At 47.2% G+C, this 19,269-nt stretch overlaps 1 protein-coding gene across 9 annotated transcripts in view; it reads right to left on the reverse strand.

Annotated features, from left to right (window-relative positions):
* Positions 1–19,269, reverse strand: part of LOC116836020 (ankyrin repeat and fibronectin type-III domain-containing protein 1-like) — a 493,838-nt gene that overhangs the window by 69,617 nt on the left and 404,952 nt on the right. For 6 of the 9 annotated variants that reach the window (XM_032799361.2, XM_032799357.2, XM_032799360.2 and 3 more), the window contains one exon: positions 3,907–4,035. The exons of 1 other annotated variant lie outside the window; for it this stretch is intronic. In XM_032799361.2, the coding sequence (XP_032655252.1) occupies positions 3,907–4,035 (129 nt within the window). Of the gene's footprint in view, positions 1–3,906; positions 4,036–16,889; positions 17,192–19,269 lie in introns of those variants that run through there. 2 more of the 9 variants (XM_032799363.2, XM_032799365.2) reach the window with 2 other exon arrangements.

Below are 19,269 nucleotides of genomic sequence, written 5' to 3' on the forward strand. Positions count from 1 at the left end.
TTAAGCATTTCTTCTATTTTTCTCGATTTAAATTTTTAATGTTGCACAAAATTATGGGTTTTAAGCATCTTCCTCTATTTTTATTTATTTAAATTGTCAGTGTGGGAAATTATGCAGGGGGATCAGAAAATTATTTAATGACAGTAGAGGTTGAGATTCAAAAAGTTAAAACTTTACAATCATTAAAACATAAATTGTCAACATCATGTCAGAACATACAAAGTAAATGTCCTTAAATCAAACTCTAACAAGTTCTCAAGCACCATTTTTCTTACTTTGCCTCTGTACATTTCAATTATTGACGGAAATATTTTTTGTCAATTTGTGTGTGTGTGGAAATCAATGTTTGCTGATATTTACCAATACAAATCTAATCATTCCAAGCTTATGCACTGGGTAATATCTTTGAAACCTGTAAAGAAATTCTTGATGAGAGAAGTCAGAATATGTGCAGGAAGGAATGAAGCCTGAATGTTGTGCTGTCTTAGACCATTTTCTTTTTACACTTGACTATTGAACACTAGAGCTAGGTGAAATTTTTTGGCCAAAAATGTTTTTTCGTCAAAAAATGCAGCTTCAGCAACACAGATGAATGCAGATGAATGCCGGTTTTGCTGAATTGTTTCAGTCAAAATCCCCAAGCACGCAAAAATTTTGAAAAAAATCTGTTCTGTTTTGACATTTTTCTAAATGAAATGTTTCAATTTCCTGTTTCAAAATGACTTTTTGTTTTGTAACTTCCTTTAATTTGAATTAAAAATACAACCCAAACCATTTTAAAATGGACAAAATCAACACAAGATATTTTGACTCAAAACAATTTTTTGATTTTTGGAGTTTCTGAACATTTTGAAAAATTGGTTTGACCCAAAACATTTCTTTCCCCCTCCCCAGTGACTTGCAAGCCCCATTATTCACCCTGCTCGACTGAACACTTGTGAACCTGGGCCTCCCAAAAGAAGAGGAAGAAGCAAAGTGGCCCGCTGTGATGCCTGAGGATGGGGTGCCTTGGAAAGGCATAGTACCTCCGTCTAGAGTCCTGGGAGAAGAACAAGATGTTTAGCCCTTAGCTACACCTTCACAAGGGAAGTTAGTGCTTTCCTACAGTATCACCAGCCTGACTCCGAGAGCTAGGCCTCCCCTGCCTAGAAATGGCCCGTGGCCTCATGCTGCAGTATGCTGCCAGCAGTAGTCAATGGGTGCCTCCACCCCCTTTGCTCTGGCAATGCTGGGAGGCAGACTATGCCTGATCTCTGTGGGTACATTATGGTGGGTTGACAGGAAATACTCTCAGCATACCTGTGCACAGAGGAAGGTGTAAGTGAGCCACAAAGTGTTGCAAACTGCTGGGTACAAACATGAATGGAGGATGATTGTTACACTCCAGTGAGGTTACATTCAGCCATTAGAACTCCCGACAGGTGGGATAACATTAGAAAAATTCTCATTTTGAGCCACAAATTGTCTGTCCTTGGTCTCCAAAATGCTTGTGTTTGGCAAGTTTTACCTGAAGGTGATTACTCCTCACTAAGGATTTGTTTCCAGGCTGCCTCACAAAACGCTGTGAAATATTTATTATTGCCAAACAAACATGAGACAGTTGGCTCCCCCCGGCACTGACAGCTGAAGCTGAAATATACTCCAGAGAGAATATGGAAACTCAGTAAGAATTAAATGGTTAAAGATGACCAGCAAAGGGGGATGGGTGGGAATTGGGCTTGTGCCTTTTTTGCTTCTTTATGCTGGAAAAAGGGCTAAACTGGGTTTTTTGTTTATTTGTTTTTTGGTTTGTACATTAGAAATTAGGTCTTGTCTAGTCTGGAAGATTCCATGGTGGTTGAAGGATGGAATGATGACATCAGAAGAGCTATGAGAGTGAACGTTGAGCAATTGGAAAGGAAAGGGATTTTCAGTCAGGATGTTTAAAACTCTGTGGGTTTTGTTAATACCTATTTAACGTTGATGCCTAATTACCATTATGGAGAAAGGCAGCCTAGCTGAAGGATTCAACACTCCTTCCGTTAAGGAGTTAGAGCTTAGAATAAATGGCCCAGAGTTCTCCAGCAAAAGCAGGGGGAAAACAGATGACATTCCTAAGGAATTTTTTTTTTAAAGTTCTGATTTCTTTATCCAGTTCAGGAATTAAAAAAAGGCACAATTCTCATTTTGAGAAAAATCCTTCCTTAATGCTGAGAGGACTGAGCTATAAGCGGACTCCAAGACTATCTCATCAAGACACACAAACCATGGATAAATTATTTCCATCTCAAACGGGGGAGCAGTCTCAGAATAAAGCTGGCAGTTTAGCTCAAGCTGGAGCACCGCATGCGGCGTCTCTGGGGTTCTGTGCATGTGTCACACCTACAGAACACCACAATAAGAATATTTTGCACTGATAGAGTGCATGTCATCCAAAGATCTCAAAGCACTTTACAATGGGAAGGAAGGATCATGACCCTCATTTTACAGAGGAGGAAATGAGGCACTGTGAAGTGAAGTCACTTACCTAGAGCAAGTCCGTGGCAGAGCTAGGAATAGATCCCAAGTCTCCTGACACCTTGCGCCATGCTCTAACCATCAGACAACCCTGCCTCCTAGAATTGCAGCCTGGTCCAGTTTATAGACATTAGGTGGGTGGCTGGCCGGCTGACAAGGTGCCAGTTGCACTGATCCCCTGACAGCTGGTGAGGGAGGCTGGGTGGGGCCTGCATGTGGAATGAAGGGGTGGAAGCTGTGGGCAAAGAGCCCCACGTGGTTTCAGCTTCCTGCTCCACCCCTCCAGAGCTCCTAAAGGAGGGAGAATGCAAAGGTGTCTAGAGACTGTTCGAGCCTAAGACCTCCTTTGCATGGTTTCCTGGCTTCTCTTTAGCTCCAGCCAAAGGACGCGGCATTGGAGCCTGGATCCTTTTGTTTTGCAATAACACCAGGCAGGGAGTTTGTTTATTTACTCAGAACAAATAATTGTCTTAATTAAAAGTTTTTACTGAAGCTGTATCCATCCCACATAGTTAGCACTCATCGTCTGCCTCCCACACAGCTCCCGGAGCATGCTTGCTGCTCCCCTAGAGATACATTCATGGACTAGCAGGGCAAACAGGAACCCAACACTGACTCCCAACCTTGGAAAGCTTCTTTTATCCCCTCCCCCTCCCAGTTCCCTCTCCCCACACGGGCAGGGAGCTGTCTTCCTTTGGCACCTTTAACCCTCACCATCCTCTATGTCTCATCCTGGGAAGGACTAGCAGCTTTCTGTGTCCTGTACCACTTAACTCCTGAGGCCAACCTCTGCTACCGGGGCCTGTTCGAGGGGGGGGAGGGGGCTCTGCCTTACATGCTACAGGGGCCTGTTGGGTGGGGTGTCTCTGTCTCACAGACTACAGGGGCCTGACGGGGGAGTCTCTGTCTCACACACTACAGGGGCCTGGGTGAGGGTTCCCTGTGCCTCACACACTGGGAGGGGTCTATAATGGGTGAGTCCCCTCTGCCTCACACTGGGAAGGGCCTATAGAGAGGTGGGGGGGTCATCCTTGCCTCACAGATGCTGGAAGAGTTCAGTCATGGCATCTCCTCTGCCTCACATCACTGGGGAAGTGTCCGAGACCCCACTGAGCCGCTCCAGCACAGGCTGGGAGATAGTGGCTGCACCCCAGGGCTGTACTGCAAGTGTCTTTCACGGTTGTCTCTGCTAGAGGGTATATTCCAGTGCTGGGAGGAGGAGTGCGAACGGGTAGCCCCCCACTACCCTTTCTGTACATCCCTGACATCACTCAGCACTAACAGACAACAGCAACTGTGGTGGGGCTCAGACAACTCCAAAGAGCTCCCTGCACTGCAGGGATCTCAGCAGAAAGCTGAGGGCTGGGGTCCAAAGCTCCTTTCCTCTCAGCTCTGCCCTGCAGCTCTTACCATTCAATGCTCAGAGACCTGGGACGGAATGCAGGCAGCTCAGCTGAGGCATACTTAGCTTTCCTCCTCTTCTCCTGCTTCTGCTTAACTGACAAGCGGTGGGCAAACTTAGAGAGGCTGCTCTCCGACCTGGGGAGGGGGAAAGGAGAGGTGTTAACTTCACTGCAGCATCTTAGGGACCAGAGGCAGGTTCAGGGCAAGGCAAAGGGATGCCCATAGGAGGCAGGGGTGAAGAAGCAGAAGGTTCAGAGGCAGGGGTGGCTCTAGGGATTTTGCCACCCCAAGCACGGCACGCAGGCTGCCTCCGGCGGTTTGCCTGCGGAGGGTCCACTGGTCCCACGGCTGCAGGAGGTCCACTGAAGCCGCGGGACCAGTGGACCCTCCGCAGGCAAACCGCTGGAGGCACCCTGCCTGCTGCCCTTGCGGTGCTGGCAGAGTGCCCCCCGCGGCTTGCTGCCCCAAGCACACGCTTGGCATGCTGGGGCCTGAAGCCGCCCCTGCTCAGAGGGGATAGGTATAAAGCAGCAACAGTTTTAGAACTGATTTAGTTGGACAAATTCTATCATTTGCATCTGCACAGCCCTACTGATGCCAGCAGTACTGCATGGGTATAATGGAAAAGTAGGTCTTGGCTCCGTAGCATTAGGCATAATTCTATCCACCTGGATACAAACAGAGAGTAAGAGCTGTTCTCTAATCAGTGAAGGAGAACGTGTTACTGAGCCCTGCCGGGAGCAGAATGCAGTTACCTAAACCAGAGAACAGTATGGTGAGCAAGATGCACCCCTATCTGCAGCGCAATTGCAGCTCAGCATCTGAGAAATCCTTCTGATGGTGAATCTGCAACCCCAACAGCACGAGGTTCTAACTCCTCATTGGCTGTAGTTTCCTGCTCAAGCAGAAATAAAACAACCCTATGAGGTGTGAATGTTTTGCTTCAGTGTCAATCCGGAGAGTTCCCGTGATGGACAAGGCAGTGGCAAAGGGATGGAAACTGGGCTCCCCCCATGCTGCCTGTTTCACTGCTCGGCAAGATGGTCAGCACAAGCCAGAGGCTCAGCAACCTCCACAAAGAGAAGCAAAGGCAGCTGGGAATGGTACACATGAAACTTCTGTCACAGCCACACTCCCATTCACAAAAAGCCCAGAGTGCTTGCACATCCCCAGCTTGGGACTGGAAACACTGAGCAGCTTTCATTCTGGGGGCTGATCTGGAAATAAAGCCACCATGGAGACATTTTGGAACAGCAAATAGAACTCATTTGTCTACACATAAGTTCAAATGTCAGGTCTTCACACTGACCATGCCCCTCTCCCGCATGGATGGAAAGTAACGGGCCAAGGTGGCAGCCACTGAGCAATTTTAGAGAATAGCACCTCTGAGGATCCATGACCAAGATGTGACTGCATCCTCTCTGCTACAATACAGTCCCCAGGAGCCCCCCCTGCATCCCCTCTGCATGTTACAGCCCCTGGGAACCTCCAGCACCGAGACACCTCTGCATTGCTGCTACTATATTGCATCATAGAATCATAGAAGATTGGGATTGGAAGGGACCTCAGGAGGTCATCTAGTCCAACCCCCTGCTCAGAGCAGGACCAACACCAACTAAATCATCCCAGCCAGGGCTTTTCAAGCCGGGCCTTAAAAACCTCTAAGGATGGAGATTCCACTAGGTAATCCATTCCAGTGCTTCACCATCCTCCTAATGAAAAAGTGTTTCCTGAGACCATTGCTTCTTGTTCGGTCATCTGCCACCACTGAGAACAGCCAAGCTCTACCCTCTTTGGAACCTCCCTTCAGGTAGTTGAAAGCTGCTATAAAATTCCCCCCCATGCTTCTCTTCTGCAGACTAAACAAGTCCAGTTTCCTCAGCCTCTCCTCATGAGTCATGTGCCCCAGCCCCCTGATCATTTTCATTGCCCTCTGCTGGACTCTCTCCAATTTGTTCACACTCTTTCTGTAGTGGGGGGCCCAAAACTGGACATAATACTCTAGATGTGGCTTCACCAGTGCCGAATACAGGGGAATAATCACTTCCCTCGATCTGCTGGCAATGCATTACAATAGTCTGGAAACCTCCAGACCCAAGACATAACTGCATCCCCTCTGCTATGCTACAGTCCTCCTAACCTTCAGCACCAAGTCCCTACTCCCCTTTTTATCCAAAAGAAGACAAGAATGAGTAAAAAACCTCAGCCCTCCCTCAGGCTAAGCTGCAGTTCACTTCTTCAGAGTGGACTCCTCTTCATGGTTCCATGGCACTGCTCCCTGAAGCATGCCCAGGCAAGAAGAAGCCAGAAAAGCCAGTGTGAGGTGCTGAAATGGAATGGTGGACGTCACATCATTCGATCACCACTCTTACTGGGCATGTCAGAAGCAGCATCAGCAGGCTCCCCAGAGGGGTCCCACAAGTCTTCCTCATCTGCTGGTAGCCACTGCCAGTCTGAGACATTTTCTCTGTGTTTTACTCTGTTTTGTTTTAAATCCTCGTCTGCTCTGAAATGGGACTATCCCCAAACAGCCTCACCAAACCCATATGATCTGCACACACAGAGTCTCCGCCACTGACTTTTGTAACTCAGATGTGAGGATTTACTGTTTTTCCTCTCTATTAGCCCCCCCCAAAAAGGAAGCTGCAATCTAGTTCTGCTTGCACATCATGAAGGTCATTCTCAAATAAATTCAGCCGTTGGTTACCTCTGTGCCACTCTTGTCTTCCCGTGGAGCTCATCGGTATAAACTGAGAACAGAATTTGAGGATTGTGGGGCTCTAGAGGTGTAGCTCAGGGTAGAATTTGTCCTGAAGAATCTTTATTACTGGCATCCACTGATGAAGCACAAGTCAGAAAAGACCCACGTTGGCTTTCAGATCCCAGGTTCAGCTTGCAGGGCTGGCAGTGCCTAGCACCTCAGCCAAACCCTCCACCCTTCCTTCTGGGCATCAAGCAACAGCATTTGACATTTAAAACTCTAAAATGTACTGCTGTCATTATTAGTGCTAATGAAACCAGGGCTCCACTGCACCTGGCATGCACATTGCGAGAGACAGTCCCTGACCTGATGAACTTACAATCTAAACAGACAAGGCAGAGCGAGAATACCCAGGGGTACAGAACTGAAGTGACTAGCCCAAGCTCAATGGTAGAGTTGAAAGTAGAACCCACATATCCTGACTCTTGGCCCAGTACCCAATCTGCTATGCCACACTACTTCTCCAGGAACAATCAGTCTTCTCTCTCTCTCTTAACAAGAATGCTGCACTGATGATGGACAATGTCCTGCAATAGCTTCAAACTTTTAACAGTTCCCACTCTCTCCTCCTTCTTCTGTGCTGTGTGTGTGCTGCGGTGGGGGCGGGGTGTGTGGAGTGGGGAGAAAGAAAAACTGGGACAGAAGACTAATGTGGAAAAACCAGGGAATGTGACAAGTCTGGCTGCAAAGGTGTAAACCATATGGACAGAGGCCCTGGCGATCTGACACATCTGAATGAGAACCACCCGCACGGATCTGCACGGCAAGGAAACAAACTTCAACCTGTTCATATGTGTATGCAGTGTAGCTGTAGCTGTGCCGATCCCTGGTTATTAAAGAGACAATATCTTTTATTAGATCAACTTCTGCTAGTGAGAGAGAGAAGCTTTCAAGCTACACAGAGCTCTTCTTCAGGTCTGGGAAAGCTACTCCCAGGCCTGGTCTACACTACGTGTTTAAATCGATTTAAAGAGCGTTAAATCGATTTAACGCTGTACCCGTCCACACTACAACACCCTTTATATCAATATAAAGGGCTCTTTAAATCGATTTATGTACTCCACCCCGACGAGAGGAGTAGCGCTAAATTCAATATTAACATATCGGATTACAGTTAGTGTGGATGGAAATCGACGTTATTGGCCTCCGGGCGGTATCTCACATGTGCACCACTGACCGCTCTGGACAGCAATCTGAACTACGGATGCAGCAGGCAGGTAAACAGGAAGCCCCGCGAACTTTGAATTACATTTCCTGTTTGCCCAGCGTGGAGCTCTGATCAGCACGGGTGGCGATGCAGTCTCAAATCCAAAAAAGAGCTCCAGCATGGACCGTACGGGAGATACTAGATCTGATCGCTGTATGTATGTATCAGAGCCTCCGTACGAACACGAAATGCCAAAGCGTTTGGAAAATAAAGTCTCCAGGATACACAGCGCTGCGTGACAAGCGTATGGGAAGCCAGAAACTCAAATGGACGCTCATGGATGGAGGGGGTACTGAGGACAGCTATCCACAGTCCACAGCAGTCCTGAAAAGTATTTGCGTTCTTGGCTGAGCTCCCAAAGTCTGTAGGTTCAACACGTGTCTGGCGTGGTTCAGGGAATACGCTCCTCAGTTTCCCCCCACCCCCACCACGTGAAAGAAAAGGGATAGAAATAATTTCTTGACTTCTTTCAATGTCACCCTATGTGTACTGAATGCTGCTGGTAGACGTGATGCTGCAGCAGTGAAAAGCAGTATCTGCTCCTCTCCCCCTCCCGTGGTAGACGGTACAATATGACTGATATCTGTCATCGCCATCAGCCCGTGAGTGCTCCTGGCTGGGCCTCAGTTGAGCTGGCCGGGGGCGCCTGGGTAAAATGGGAATGACTCCCAGTTAATCCCAGTAGATGGTACAGAACGGCTGGTAACTGTCTTCATCATAGCAAGACTGGGGGCTGAGCTTCATCAGCCCCTCCCTTCCTGTGTAAAGAAAGATTCCGTACTGCCTGGACTGTCATTAGCCCTGGGAAGCTGCCTCCCCGCTCATTTTATCTCACTAACAAGTCTCTGTTTCTTATTTCCGCACTCTTTAATACTTCATGACAGAAATGGGGGGGGGGGGACACTGCACGGTAGCCAGGAAGGTTTGGGGGAGGAGGGAAGCAACGGGTGGGGTTGTTGCAGGGGCACCCCTGTGAATACTGACACGGAGCAGCTGTGCTCTGATACACTGGTCCTCCTTAATACACTTGCCCTTTATTCTAGGCAGGAGTGACTCTATTTTTAGAAACATAAGGGAGGGATTGATCAGTCCCAGTGAGTCAATCCCAATTTTTGCTTTTGCGTTCGCCGCCCCTGGCCGATTTTAGCAGGGGCACTCATGATAGCAGCGGACAGTATAGAGGGGAGAGATAACGTCATCTCATTGCCGTTTTCTCCGGCAGTAGACGGTACAGACGACCGTAACCATCTCTGCTATCATTGCAAAGCAAGTGAATGTGCTGTGTAGCGCTGGAGTATCGCCTCTCTCCGCGGCATCCAGTACACATACGGTGCAGAAAAAAAAAGCTGAACGGGCTCCATAGTGCCATGCTATGGCGTTGCCAGGGCAATCCAGGGAAAAACGGCGCGAAAGGATGTCAGCTGATGTTTTCCGCGAGGAAGGAATGACTGATGACATTTTACCCAGAACCACCCGCGACAATAATGATTCAACCCAGAATTCCAAAGGGGCGGGGGAGACTGCGGGAAACTTGGGATAGCTACGGAAGAGCTACCCACAATGCAACGCTTCAGAAATCGACGTTAGCCTAGGATCATGGACGCACAACGCCGAATTACTGTGCCTAGTGTGGCCGCATGAAATCGAATTTATAATATCAGTTTTATAAAACCGATTTTAGCTAATTCGATATTATCCCGTAGTGTAGACGTGGCCCCAGTGTCACAGCACCGTGCATTTTGCTGTGATGCTGGGAGTACCTTTCCCAGCCCTGAGAAAGAGCTTGGTGTGGCTCAAAAGCTTGCCTCTCTCACCAACAGAAGTTGGTCCAAGAAAAGAAACCACTTCCCCCACACCGTGTCTCTCTAATCTGCTCATATGGCATTTGTACCAGTTTGTGCATCTATATATTTTTTAAGTTAATACATTTCTCAACTGACTTAAATGGAATAAAATACCCTCAAAAAAGGTATTTCTCAGAAATGTGAGCTCTCTGCCTCTCCTGCTGTACAATAATTAAACAGACCATGAATGGCTAGCCTTTTTTCCAGATATATTTTAAATACAGACATCTTCAATGCATTAACTCTGGTTATTGATTTATTTTTCAGTTTACAAATTGCTGTTGCTTGGGACAGGGTGGAGATGGTTTTTTGGAAGGAGAAGACGTCTTTGTAAATATTACCACTGGGAAAGAGTCGGTCAGACCTTCTGGGTCATTCTTTACAATTTAAAAAAATCAATTGCTTTGATGTAAGGGATGGCAGTTTGTCTTTTAAAAAACACAGATTTTTCTCAATGCTGAATAAACTGCTGGGGGAGAAGGAGTTAGATTAGGAACAATTTAAGCATCTCATTAAGTCTGTCTAATAGAACGCATTGTACAAACAACAGTGCTGTCATTAAACACTCTCCTTTGATCCCATGTCAAAGCTCATATTGTAATGAGTAATATTTCAATTAGCTGAGGCTTGGTAAAGTGATCTCTCATCTCTCAGGCAGTTTCTGTGTTCAAAGCTGAGACAGGGAAAGAGGGAACATGGAAGTAAAGGTTCTGTAGTGAAGGTCTTCAGAAATGGGACATGTACCAAATTCAAGCCTGGTATAAAGTGGCTGTAACTACCTTCGACTTCCCGGTTCTTGTGTTGCATTTTTCCCTATTCTGTTTAGCCACCTGCCAGCATGGAGTCCAAGGTGGATGCTGCACCGGTAGAGTTGCTATTCTGCATCCCCTACCCTTGCCTTCTCTCCCAGCTATCCTCAACACTCTCTACTGACAGAGTGCTGGATCCTGCAAGAGGCTGAGTGCTGTCTGAGTAGTACTGAGCACCTGCAGCTCCCATTGCACTCAATAGGAGTTGAGAACTTTCAGCACCTCTCAGGAAGCACTCATCAAATGGGAGGACTGGGCCCAAAGAACCACAAAGCTAGGAAAGACTCCTCTGATTATCTAGCCCATGTCTCTGCCACCAGAGTAGTGTTCCTCACACTATACTTCCTAGTGCTTTTTGCTCTCTAGTTTTAAGCGATCTCAGATAACAGGTCTTCTGCCATTTCCTACCAGAGTCCAATAGACCCCACTGTCTGGAGGTTTTTGATGCTATTCAGCCTACATGTTGTTCTTAATTTCATCTCATTATTTCTAGCAATTCCTCCTGGGACCCTTCAACAGAATTACACTCTCTTCTTGCTGCTTACACTCTACAGTCACCACATTCCCCCAAAGTCACCGGACCAGACCAAGCTGCAACATACATAACTTTTAAAATCTTATTTCTTCGATCAGTTCCTCTCGACCTCTAGGATTTCTCCAATTAGTCACGTTCTAATGCCCAGAACTGACCACCAATCCCCTCAGAGCCTATCACAGTCACCTTGCTGATCTGCAGCCTGATGCCTTTGATCCCAGAGCCCCAAATTGCACAGGTCTTTTTTGCTGTCATATGGCATTGCAAACACACCTAAGTTGCTGTCACTCTCAACCCTTGGTCACTTTCATCATCACAAGGGCACACTGGGTTTCTCTTTCTTGTACTCTGTATCATTCACCACCACCCTGCCCAGTCAAATCTCATTTCATTATTTTTGGATCATGTTTATGCCTCCCTAGATCCCTTTGGATGATCTATCTATCCAGATATTTATGTAGCCTTCAGCACCTCACAATCAGTAAGGAATTTTATCCTCATAACACCCCTGTGAGCTAGGTCTCTTCTAACCCCACTTTGCAGATGGAGACCTGAGGCCCAGGGCAAAGTCAAGCGGCTGGAAGTGAAAGCCAGACAAATAATTCCAGTTGGAAAGGCAGCACACATTTTTAACAGCGAGGATGATTAACCATTGTAACAAACTACCAAGGGAAATAGTCAGTTCTCCATCTCCTGAAGTCTTTAAATCAGGACCAGATGCTTTTCTGGAAGATGCGCTTTAGCTAAACACAAGTTACTGGGCTCAGTACAGGGGTAATGAGGTGGAATTCTACGGCCTGTGTTAGGAAGCCTTAAAAACATATGACTCTATTACATGACTTGCCCACAGTGCCTGAACCAGAACTTGAATCCTGGTCTTTTGAGACCCAGTCTAGTGCCCTCCCCATTAGTCCATCTTTCCTATGCCATCACTGTCTCCTCACTGATATTGATGACCCTTCCCAGTTCAGCATCATCTGAAAATTTCATTAGCATAACTATTTCCAGTTATCAGGCCATTGCCGTTCTGGAGGAACATCTTTTCCACAACTCATTAAAGCAAACTCCTGCTTCCTGTGTGGATCTGAAAGTTCCAATGGAATTTTTTCAATTAGAAACCTAGGAGAATGTTACAGTATCATCTGGCTATTTATACAATAGTGGTTTATATAAACTGTACTGCAGTAAGGGGATGAATCATACCTGCTACACTGTGACTATATGCAGATAAATCAGGCAGTTTGCAGTATCCCCATCACCAGAAACGCATAACCCAAGGCAATTAACCGATATGCAGCAAGCAATAGGCAGAAAGGCTTCAGCATCAATTGCTTCAAAGGCTGGGTTACCACCATCAGTCCAATCACCATTCTTCAACTGCAGTGGAGTGAGGGCTCTCACCTGTCCCCTGGGGGTTGGTTGGCCTGCCTCCCTCCCTCTTTACAATAAATCTGACTAGATGACCACAGTGGTCCCTTCAGGCCTTGGAATCTATGAACTATAATGTGTGTGGGTGAGAGTTAGTTGCTTTCTTATTACTTTGAAATGAGGACCCCATGTGCTCTGATATACGGATTGGGAAATTGTCTAGTTTCACTGAAGCATCTGTAAATGTCTTGATATCCTCTACTTAAATGTCACTTTGTACATTTTTGTAGCATGGCCATTTGGTGACTAGTCACCACCAACCTAGCAGTACCTAGCAGTACAACCTATTCCTCCTCTCACGTAGCAGAAGAGAACACCACGGTAATAACAATAAACACTATCAATAATATTTTCATTTCCAATGTACCTTCCATGCAAGGAGCTCACAGTGCTTCACAAACTGACTGAATTAATCCCAACAAGCCCTCTGCGATGTATTGCTGGTATTATGACCCCCAATACACAGATGAGAACACTGAGGTGCTGCATGTCTCAGAAGAAATTGGCATGAATGTCATTCCAGCAGCTTAATATCAGTTGATCGAGGTGTGCATGAAAGACCTAAAAAGGGACAGTTGCTTTTTGTTCAGTGGACTTATCAGCTGCTGAAAGATCAATGACACTCTGTTGCTCCCATCAGCGTGGCCAATACGATTGTGCACAACATAATGGCTAGGCTTCTCCAGGGTGTTGCACAGGACCCATATCCATGCCATTCCAAGCAGACTCCTACTGCCACAGCTGGCAGTTTTATTCAATGTTTTAAAATGGAATTTCTCAGCCTCAGCACACGCAGACTAGGACATCATTCAGAAATCAGGAATGGGAGCTGGGTGGGAATGAGGATCAGGAGCGATCTCCAACTTTTTCATTGTGTGGAGTAGTTAGGAACACTTCCCTCTTGCCACTCCTTGCTTCTCAAACCATGTCCCTCTATGAACCTCCATGAAGAGCTCCAACAAGCACCGGTGATCCACAGACCACAGTTTGAGAATCACTGTCCCCCTCTCTCTGATTGCCAGGTTGCAGCAGAGCTATCACAGATGTGATATTTGAAGGACAACTGAGGCAGGCTTTAGGATAAACTACCTAACAACAGGAAATAATGTATAAACTAAACACTGTGCTGCTGCTGCTGTAATACAGCCCAGTAATCTCAGTCTCTGCAACTGGCTCCTGCCCCAGCATGTGAGAGTGCCTCTCAAAGAGCCAGCTGGAAATGGGGCCAGGCAAAGCATCCCACACAACGAGTGGCAACTTTACAACTTCCTGCTGAACGCAGTCCTTTAGAGCACACAGCAGACGAGGTGGGTCCTAGCTGAATTTAATCCCAACCCAATGAAAGGGGACTGAAGTAAGCCACCTCCATTATCGACTGACTATAGAGGAGAAACTCAATGCTTTACTGAATGTCAGCTGTCCTCAGTGATTGCTACTGAATGCCAGTAGAAGCCTAACGTGCCTTCCAGCAGGAGAACTCTGCTTGGCAAGCAAGGTTTGGAATTTCCAGAGCTTCTTCCTTCAGTTCTGCACCTGCAAAGGTTTTGATTTGTTTTCTCTTTGCCTCAGAGAAGCCAATGGAGCACACACAGAAAACCATCAGATGAAGTATCAACCACAGTGGTGGAAAGAATCCTCTCCTACCTATCAGAGAAGGCTGTTCAGTTACCGTGTTGTATTGTCAATCACATTGCCAGGATTTACCATCTGCCAGCCAGATTAAACATGCTCACTGCCCCATTTCAGCATTTAAATCAGAACATTTCATCCTGTCTACAAAAATATTTATCGGCTGAGGAGAAGCTTGCAGCTATTCACTCCTAATAACACCCTGATCTCCCCTCAAAAAAACCTTTAGTTTAACATGGCACATAACTAAAACCAGCAGAAAACATGATGGGGACATGGGAATTATCACAGCTATGCCCGTGGGGCGGGGAAGGGGGGTGGTTCCAAAGTCATCACATTTGCTCTCATATAAAAGTATAGCTTCATGCACATAAGTGCACAGCAGGAACATCACATGGTAAATGTGGCCATCACACCAGCCTCAATGCCTGCTCCCTGACATGAGAAAAAGTCACCTGGACCAGGCTAGACACAAACACTGCTGGTTGGATCCTGGTGCTGCTATGGCCTTAGCTACAGTCACAAAACCTGGTCTATTTTTGATTATTTGTTCTATTCTTCCTACAACTGCTCACTGGTATGGTCCCCTGGCATGGGTGGAGGCAGCAAAGAGAACTCGGAAAGCAGCCTAGTCAAACCCTTCCCCAAAGCAGCACCTGCTCAGGCTCAAAGCTAGTGTCCTGGTCCTGGCTATTACAAATAGTGTCTGCTCCCATCCCTGCTCATCCTCTTACAGCCTCTTCTCCTGCACAGCACAGGCAGGGAAGACATTAATGATATTGCCTCAACGCTCAAGCCAGGAAGCTCCTCATCTGACCCAGACAGTGTTCTCTGATTCTACCACCACAATGGACGACTCTTCCAAAATCAGATTGTTCAAGTGAATGCTCACAGGCAGCAGGAGCACTAGTGACTGAAACAGGAGAGAAACCAAGAAGCACGGTGAGATCTGGATGCCTTGGTTCTGACATGCTCCTCAGTTAGCAGAGTCTTGCTAAGTTGTCACAAAGATGTACCAGCCCAGGCACAAAGTCAACTCACTTGCCCTTTATAAAGATGATGGTGAATTTTTTTAAAATTGTGTTTGACTCACTCACTAGTCTATGGGAATGGCTGAGCGACATTTGCAAAGCTCAGTTGAAACCAAAAATATAGTGGGCCCAATTCATCCTAATGGCTTCACTGGGTTTACATCAGAAATGACCTGGGCCCAGGGTGTATTGCCCTAGCAGTATAGTGAGAGGAAAGCGATTAGAAGAGAAATCCCAGAAAACAGACTACAAGCGCAAGTGTGCACCATATCCCAACTACCCTGACAGACCATTCCTCCTGTAACCTAGAACCAGATCACATCTCACCAGCTCACTCCCGTGCTATACCTGCCAGAACGGGCACCTGCTAACGACCACTCCTTCTGAATTCTACACTAGGCACTCATGAATGGGCGACTGGAAGAGTTATTGCAGTTTGTATTTACAGAAGGTCATGTGCTTGATTATACAATCATTTTAGAAAGTCCCAAGTCTCAGGAAGAAACAGGTGTGTTTGTGGGGTGGTAAGCCCAGCCCAGAGTCTCAAGTGCAGCGTTACAGGACACACTGGAAACCATGTGGGCAGCATTCAGGCTCGCTGCAATGGTTTCAGATAGATGGGGGTCCAGGTAGGCAGAACTCACCTCCATGCAGTGGTTACAGAAAGACCAGACTGAGTTTGTCCAATAGCTACAGCCAGACCAGAACTGGTGTAGGCAGCACTCACTCTTGTACAATACTTACAGACAAGTCAAGCCCTGCAAGACACATACCTATGCAGTGGCAGTAGACAGGCTGGAGAGAGCATGTGCATTTGTGCAATCGAAACTGAGAACCCATATTCCAGGTAGGAAACACTTACATCTGTGCACTGACTACAGCAAGCCAAAGACAAGCCATGTGCTTATGCAATTGTTATGGTTCAGGCAGGCAGCAGATATTCTCGTGCTTTATAGTTACACACAGCACTGTGTCCCAAGAGACAACACACGTGCTTATAGATAGGCTAAGGTCCTGGGAAGCAGTGCACACGCTGGTGCAATGGTTATGAGCAGCCCAGACTCTCTACAACAACCAAAACAGATGAATGATTTTGCTACCCTCCCACCCCCAAATCACGATTCTGTCACTTAAGGATCCAACTTTCTAACTGGGGTCACTCCGATGGGCACACATGCCTCATCCTGGGATTCAGGAGGACTCAGCGCACATGAGCAGGAAGGGAGAGAGCACTGTTCACTGCATGAGTTTACATTCCAGAGAGATTCAGCTCACCGGGGCTATTTATTTACATGGATACAATCAGAATCAAAAATCAAACCTGACCATTAACAGGGGGAGCTGCTTCCCATGCAGCAGCAGTCTTTTAGGGAGCCAGGGCTTAACATTCCTCAGGCTTCAGAAAGGAAACAACACCAAACAGCCCTCGACTCAATGAGTCTAATGCAGGTGTCTTGCTGCAAAACCCCTCTCACCTGGATGCCCAGAATGGCATATTCTTACACATGCTGATGTCTTTGTGGCAGTGTGCCCTGGGTCCCATTCGCCACTATTCGCTCTCGCTGTGGCAAGCTCAGTGCTTGGGGAAAATGTCTGTAACTCGACATCTTGGGGAGTGGGACCCCATGTCAGTGGGCTGCACCACTGGTGGATCCCCACTTAGGAAAGAATGCCAAAAACACACACAAACTGGCTGGCATTGGAGCCCTCTAGGTGGGTGCCTGTTACCCCATTTGCTCACTCACCTGCCAATGCTCCGGTCCCTTTCTTTCAGTCTCTCCTGATTCCCGTTCTTGGAAGGATCAGTTCATTTCAGAAAATGTTTCAAACAAACAAACAAACAAACAATCCCCCCCCCCCAACACACATACGCGCGTGTGCACGAGCGTTCCGTCACAGCTAATCACTCATGCTGGGAATAGCGTCCGTTGGTCCCTGTCCCCACTTTGCAACTGCCAGATCCCCTCTCGAGCCTATCCTGCCTACACGTTCCCTATACACGCCGGCCCTTCCTCCTCATTCGCCACCTATATTTCCCTCACCCATCACCTCAATTCTCTCGCTCTCAGCTCGACTTTTTTTTTCAATCTTGTTTCTATAGAAACGAGATTAGCAGAGGGGGATATAAAACAGGCCCATGTGACTCAGATTCCGACACTAAAGAATCTCTCCCTCTCTCTGTCTGGCTCACTCTCACTGGTGTTTTACATAACAACAAGTCATTGTGCAGACTCAAAAAAAAAAGGCAAAGAGAGAGAGTCAAAAGCAAAGTATACCCTCAGCTCAGCAGCAGGGCCTGTGGGGGAATGGTTGCTAGCTCCCTGCTTCTCAGACACTCGCAGCGTAACCTGCAGGAAGTCAAAAAACACTCTTGCATTCAGCTTTTGACCAATTCCACTGTTGGGGGCACATCCAGAGATGAAACCACTTGGCAATAATGTCCTCTTATCTGTGAGATTACCAGTTTCCCACAGAAATCTGGTCTGACAATTCCCTTCCACCTGAAAATCTGACCTCCCAAAAAGATGTCTGTGATGAGAACATAAGAATGGCCATACTGGGTCAGACCAAAGGTCCATCTAGCTCAATATCCTGTCTTCCGACAGTGGCCAATGCCAGGTGTCCCAGAGGGAATGAACAGAACAGATAACTACCAAGTGATCCATCCCCTGTTGCCCATTCCCAGCTTCTGGCAAACGGAGGTTAGGGACACCATCCCTGCCCATCCTGGCTAATAGGCATTGATGGACCCATCATCCATGAATTTATCTAGTTCTTATTTGAACCCTATAAGTTATAAAAAGTTAGTGGGCCTACAAGAGGGAACCATTGTTATCCTACTTATTCTGTAGGCACCAATGGCCAATCCCAGCCATTGCACATCATGCTCCTCTCCATGAGCTGCAGTTGTAGCTAAATGAGGCATTGCCTGCAGATGGGTTAGGGACATCAGATCCTGGCACAGGACGGATGGAGGTCTGGAGAGTCTGATCACATACAAACATTGAGCACACTCAACTTCCACTGATGTCAAAGGCAGCTGAAGGTGCTCAGCACCTTGCAGGATTGAACTCTGCAGCATATGATCTTCTAAAGCCCATGTGATTCCCTGAGCCTGAAATGCCCTGCATGCAGTTCTTCACCACTGTTACATTCAGCAACAGGTGATGCTCATGAAGCAGCTGATAACTCAGCTGCCTGGGATAGCTGAACTCGTCAGTTTCCGTGTTAGTGTGGGATCCCACAGTCGAAGAGTCAATTGTCCTAGTTAATCTTTGGGGGACTTTATTGGATAGCAGACAGCACAGCCCAAAACTCCCCCCACCCCATTGTGTACAATTCCCTTTGGGACACATCATGCACAATGGCCATTCCCTTGCAGAGTTTTGTGCACCAAAAACTTCAGGTGACAAAAACGCATCATATTTGTACTACCTTTCTTGCTCCACTCCGTCCCCTTCTCCATCATGCACATAGGCCCAGCTCCAGTGCCTACCAACAGCCAGAGGCTGACACCACACTGCCATATATGCAAATGGATAGGTTATGTACACCCTGCAAATGTTAAATCAAACCAGCTTTTGGCCAAGCAATGGGTCCCTCCCATTTATTCCATATAAGCTCAAGGGACTAATGCAGGCCTGCACAACTCATAAAGCGGCAAGGGCCATATTACTCCAAAGAAAACAGCTGAGGGCCGAACCCCCCACCGAACCCTGCTCCAGTGTTGCCAAGCACCCCCGAAACACAATGCACACCCCCAGCGCTGCCCATCGTCCCTGAAATACTCCCCCCACCCCGCATGGTCCACCCCGCAGAAACAAACCCTGCTTCCCCAGCGCTGCCCCACCGAAACTGTGGTATTGAACCTTGGAAATATGTTCTAGCGAGCCCCTAAGGTAGTAGAATTAAGGTAAAAAAAAATCGTCTTTTTGCTAGTAGAATAAGATTTTCCCCCAACTTTGTAATCAATTGCCCTGTTGAATGAATGAGGTGTGACTGAGGAAGGCGTGGAAGGCAGGCACCTCCAGACAGCTGCAACGCTTGGAGAGGGGATGGGAGCCAGACCAGATTAGTAGAACATGTCAGCCACTGACTCCTCGCTCGTCTCCTCAGTCCCCCCAC

This window comes from Chelonoidis abingdonii, chromosome 9, assembly GCF_003597395.2.
Source record: "Chelonoidis abingdonii isolate Lonesome George chromosome 9, CheloAbing_2.0, whole genome shotgun sequence".
NCBI classification, from domain to species: Eukaryota; Metazoa; Chordata; order Testudines; family Testudinidae; genus Chelonoidis; species Chelonoidis abingdonii.